This window comes from Crassostrea angulata, chromosome 6 (assembly GCF_025612915.1).
Source record: "Crassostrea angulata isolate pt1a10 chromosome 6, ASM2561291v2, whole genome shotgun sequence".
Classification (NCBI taxonomy): domain Eukaryota; kingdom Metazoa; phylum Mollusca; class Bivalvia; order Ostreida; family Ostreidae; genus Magallana; species Magallana angulata.
Genome location: NC_069116.1, coordinates 27,892,590 through 27,898,589, shown reverse-complemented (window position 1 = coordinate 27,898,589; position 6,000 = coordinate 27,892,590). Strand labels below are relative to the sequence as shown.

At 33.0% G+C, this 6,000-nt stretch overlaps 1 protein-coding gene across 2 annotated transcripts in view; it reads right to left on the bottom strand.

Moving 5' to 3' along the window:
- Window positions 1–5,451, bottom strand: part of LOC128187763 (ubiquitin carboxyl-terminal hydrolase 32-like) — a 34,871-nt gene extending 29,420 nt beyond the window's left edge. For both annotated transcript variants that reach the window (XM_052858327.1, XM_052858328.1), the window contains exons 1-2: window positions 5,093–5,451; window positions 266–393 (exon numbers count right to left, since the gene is read on the bottom strand). In XM_052858327.1, the coding sequence (XP_052714287.1) occupies window positions 266–393; window positions 5,093–5,150 (186 nt within the window). In that variant the 5' untranslated portion in view covers window positions 5,151–5,451. The remainder of the gene's footprint in view (window positions 1–265; window positions 394–5,092) is intronic.
- Between the last annotated feature and the right edge of the window lie 549 nt (window positions 5,452–6,000).

The following is a 6,000-nucleotide window of genomic DNA, read 5'->3' as shown; positions in this document are numbered from 1 at the left end:
ACTATAGTTAAAGCAAATAAAGAAACAAAGGATTTCCTTCTTCCCACACATTGAAAAGAAAAATAAACCGACAACTCGTTTAATCAGGAAATTGAAATTTAATGCCTAGATTATGTTTACGTGAAGTTAAAAATAAAAATGGCGAGAAAAATACTTTTTCTGCTTGCTTCCTGTCTCGCACAACTTTTTTCGAGGTCATTTAAGTTTCACATTTCCATTCAAATTACAGTGCGAACATTATGAATATTAATAATTAAGGGCTTACATTGGCAATACCAGCTGGAACACCATCTCCTAGTACTTCGCGGCAGAAGACAATGTCGGACATCTGTCCACCTAGTGTGGCCACTCTTTTGAAGGCATCCTTGGAGCGTTTCATCTCTGTGTCCTTCACTGTAAAAAAAAAAGTACAATTTAATTGTTTATTACAGTAACTGTAAATTCAGAAATTTCCACATACATTGTAGTAATTTACACTAAATACACAAGAAGAGAGCATATACCAGTATACAGAAAATGAAATATGTGTGAATAGGAAGTGTTTGTGTCCATTTTATTATGAAGAGTTTATCATTTCTCTTATATTTTAGTTCTGAATATAAATATATGCAGACATTTAATCAAACATTTCTAATGTTTAACATGAACAACAGTCACAGTACTATTGGATTAAAGTATACAAATAGCATTTCTCAATTAAAATCATGTTTGAATGTTACTTTGCATTGTAGAAATATGTGTCTAAGTACCTCTCAGACAATGCATATCCATTAGAAAATCAAAGTACTGAAGAACTGACGGGAGTTGATTTTGTCCATTTTTATTTATTTTAAAATCAATGATATGTTATTTTGCATGACAGTACATGTAGTTTCTAATTTGAATTACGCATATTTTTATAATATGAATTTTTGGACTTTTTCGACAAGAATGTCGAGAAACCCCCATATGAATCAAAATTTAAAGATAAAATCAATCCAATCAAACTATGTATCAGTAATAGAAATATTTCTCGAAAATTGTATGGATCCAAGCAATATTGAACTCTAGTCTCGTTCAACCAAATGCTCGGCTGACACCATAAATCTCCGAAAAGGATTTACAGAGACAGCCCAGCATCGAGTTGAATGAGACTATATTGAACTCTGGTGTAGGAATACATACGACAACAAAAAATATTTAAATTGTTCGAACCATTTAAAATCTGACTTTTTTCAAGGTATTTATAAATAAGTTTCCTTGAAAAACAATGCTTAACCATACATACATCAAATTTATCAATTATTTTCAAGGACTAGGTCTTGTGAGCAGCAATGATTTGTGCTGAGGTCCAAACAATGTTTCACTTTCGGTTTGTCTGAGTAACTGCATAGGAGAGTTGATTAAAATCAACTCCCAATAAAAAAAATATAGTTATCATGCAGTAACAAGAAAACACACTGCTTGTACCCATACTTGTTGAAAGAGAACTGCAGTAGATTCTTTTAAAAGTACATATATGACATGAAAATGGGGTTAAGTAAGTCGAGACAATGCTGCTCAATTATGTACATTCGGATATAATTCCACAGCAAGTGATGGAGGCCTAGGTGCCCCCATACTATTGATTATTCTATTTCTGCCAGGCAGAGCTGGAATATCAGTACTCATTTGTAAATTTAGCCATCCTAATTAAACAAATACATAAATAACGATATTATCCAGTCAACTAGTGTCATTTTTCATCACAGGCAAAGAGGCGCTAGAGACACACGATATCCAAATGTCTGTTGAATGGCAGTACTATAGGGGTATTTTAATCAATGATCATGCAAATGTTAATGCCATACTCATTCTTCATATTTCATGGTATAATTCTCTTTTTATTTGGTTGTGAGGGATTCAATATGACTAATTTGAACCTAATGATAAGCTGTTTTTTTTTGTGAACAGCCATACATGCTACAACTCCAAGTGCTTTAGTCAAATGTAACGCCTTCTCCTATTTTATGGAAAAAGGTAAAATTGTATAATCATTATGGCTGATAACACATAACAATATATAAGTAATAATCATTGATTATGAAGTAAAAAGGCCATTATGGTATTTGACACAGACTGATTTTTTTTAATTAAGATAAGATTTCTTGTAGAATATTTTTTTCAGAATTTATTAGTACACATAGCAGTATAAAACATAGGGCTGATAAAAATCTACTAAAAATAATCTAGTTACAAGAATTAAAATATCAAACTGATTATGTATAAATATGCTTAGAGTGCAAAAATTGGATCTGAAGAAAAAGACGTGTACAGTATATCCAATGCAGTGAAGAATTTATCAATGTTATTAGAGTGAGCAGTAGTAAAACTATCAATAACATGTAGATCCCATAGCCATAACAACTAGCATTACAGTATATGGAAGAATGATAATCTTTTGATAGGAAGGCACTTATAGTAATAAAGCTAGGCTGATATGTAGTTTTCCAGCAAATTTCTATTGTAACAGTTAGAATCGGGAGTTTTGGGGGCAAGAACCAACGATGAAAGAAAAAAAAGGCAATCAATATAACTGCAATATAACCTCTCCTTTTCATGACATGCACTTCATTTCGCAAGAATAAATCTCTTCAATATTAATGCACGTACATCACTACATCAGCACATTTTGTTAAATCAATATCAAGTCAGAAATAACATTTCAAAAAGTAAGCATGCAACTGAAAACAGTACCCTCCGTATTATTTTATTATATTATTAACAGTCCTACCCTTGTATCAATATTTACTGTCTTCATACCTGTCAACCCGAGATGAACAAAAAGGGAAACGAGGGCCAGAGACCAATTTATAGGTCATCCGTAAAATACTGGAAACAGCCCCTACTGGGTGGGGAAAACCCCAGTCTGAGAATATATATTTAATTACATGACTGGAAACAAATTGAATTTATACACAAGATGATTAACAGAAACACTTAATTCTTAGAATGACAGACTGGCATCATAATTAATAGAGCTGAAATCAGCATGTGGAAACAATAAGCTATTCAAAAACAGAGCAAAATCTATTAAAGTTGAGTATAAACAGAATACAAAATCTGGCAGAATGAACAGAGATGTTAAAAAGAATAGTTCGGTAGAAATTGGAATGTTTTCAGATACATGTAATAATCACAGGCACCTGACGTTATAAATTTGTCTCACAATACAATTTTTACTCTTTTCCCTATATATAATTACATGTATTCACAAGGTACACGTCATCTTGGATTTATTTCAAATTATCACATCAGCTGTTTTGCTTGAAACTCAGTAAAATTATTTTATGATCGTCTCTGTCTTCATATCGGTCCTACGACATCTAAGCTTACAACTGATTCAACCAAAACAGTGCATTACACCCGTCATTAATAAAAATTGCCCCTCAAATTTGCATCTACGGCCTTGGATATGTGATAAATAGCTAAAGGGAGGAGAGAAGTTTACAACTTTATGTTAATGAGATTTTCCTGCACCCTGCATTTATGTCAGTATTTCAAAATATATATGCATTTAAAAACATGTTTTTATATACATGTACTTTGTGTAATAAAAGTAAAATAGACAGTAGTTATTATCAACTTCTATTAGTTTAACTTGTATGTTGATCAAATTCAAAATTGACACCATTTGAACATGCGTAAGCTATATTTGAAAGGTATTTATGAAAACTTCCCTCCTCTCTTTAGCAATTTATTGCATATCGAAGACAGCCCGATTGAAATACAGATGATCCCAAAATAATTTTACTAATGAGATTCAAGCTAAACTTCCAACTGATGTGCAGTTTTAGATAAATTCAAAATGGCAGCAATGTGTACTGTACCTGGTAAAATATTCGGTAGAGGGTTAATTTTTTTAATTATGAGAAAATATATAATGTCAGGTGGCTGTGGCAATAATATAAAAATAGTGTGCTAAAAAACAGCTAATGTTCATAGTTGCATTAAAGATCGGGACAAGGAGATACATGTATGTCAACAAAACTGGTCCAATTACAAATAATACACACTGGCGTCGGAAGCAAATTGAAAGTGGGAGGGGGGGGGGGGGGGGGGCTAGACTGATCCTTAGAAATATTAAGAGAAAAAAAACTAACTAATTCCCAAAATCATGAAAATCCTAATCCAGGGGGGGGGGGGGGGGGGGGAGTTATCCTATACTTTTTACTCCTTTACATTTTTTTCCCCCCAAAAGTTCCAATAAAAAAATATTACCTACCAAATTTCCTTTTTTTCAAAAATAACGAAATTCCTAATCCGTTTGGGGGGGGGGGGGGGGGGGGGGGGGGGCTAGAATGCCTTTGACTCCAACTTCTCAATCTTTCAAACGTACATTACAGTACAATTATGTTTCCTGCGAAAAAAAAAAGGGGGGGGCTGAACCCTCTATTCTGCTATGTGCCTAATGGTTAGGTCTAACTTAGCAAAAAAAAAGGGGGGGGGGGGGCTAAGCCCTCCCCCCCCCCCCCCCCCCCCCCCGGTTCCGACGCCTATGATACATGTATTTTTTAAAACTTTCATATTTATTTCTCTTATCATAATTGCACAATACCTAGTTGAGTTACGAGTCAAATTAATTCTATCCCTTCAATTCACACAAAATACAGTAAAAATGCATTAGACTCTTTTAAGTTTGGAGATAAAAAAAATACTCTAACAGGGGGTAATGACCAAAAAGCCTCATTAATCAACATTTAATTATTTTTTTTATCCTTTCCACAAATATTTTATGCAGAAATACTTTTTATGTTGGAGTTTTTTGCACTTATATTTGTAGTTTGCTGTTAAATGCTGACTGATTACCCCATATATTATGATGTAATAGGTGTATTTGGTAAACAGTAAATATTGGCATCCGCTATAATCATCATAGTGGGCATTGACACCGTCACACGCCTTCTAAACCTTGATCATTGTGCAAAAGACTCGTATAAGACTCGTTAATAAAAGAAATAAAATTAAATAGTTCTAAAGTGGGGACATCTTGAAAGATAAACATGTAAATGCGAAATAAATATTGAGAAATAACCATATCAATGACAGGTTTAAACGGTTTCAGTTTACTTACTTCGTTTACATGCCTCCTCGAAAGGAAAGTACTGAAGCTTGGATTCTTTAGCTCCCATTCTGAACAAAAACGCAGTTTCAAACACAACTTTCACCACAATTATGCATCATTATTTATAAATCTTTACGAAGTTCCTTCTTCTTTCGTCCATCTTAAATCACGCGACGATAATGACATCTCGCGAGATTTATGCACATAGGTTTGTAGGTAGGTCTATGAAATTAGGCCAGTATGCGAAGCGTTTAAATAAGTCCAGATTTTTTTTATATTAACACACCCTCGTACGTGTGCATATATTTGCCAGTGCTATTTCCATTCCAGTTTCATCATGTTCAAGTCAACAACAACACTAATGACCTACATTTACATTGTATGGAAGCCTTGTGTTGTAAGAATTACATAATTTTTTGGTACACTAGTCCAATCAGCCATATCAGAGAAATAAATAAAATTTACATGTTATTTATGTATCTGACTATATATAAGATGTTTGAATGTCAGAAAATCCCAAAATGTCAACAAAATGACACCAGTGCATAAATTAAGTTCAACAAAATTAAATTTTACGTAGTATGGTGCACCTGTAGATATTAATGGGAATAAAAGTTCATTATAATCAAAGTACTTTCAATGGTTTAGAATTTTTTTGATTTTTGACCAAAAAGAGATGTTTTCAAAATGATAGTGAAATTCAAAACAAATTGCAGTCAAAGTAGTGAGAAAGTACGGAAGGGGGTCAACTATAATAGGTCATTCTGCTTTAGTTTCATGACCACATATATGTCTAACCTTTGCTGTTTTCTCTATCATTTCGTTAAAAATATGAGATTAATCTCAAAGTTGAAGATACACAAGTATATGATAATATCACATTATCATGTAGGTTATCTTTTGAATGTCAAAGAAGA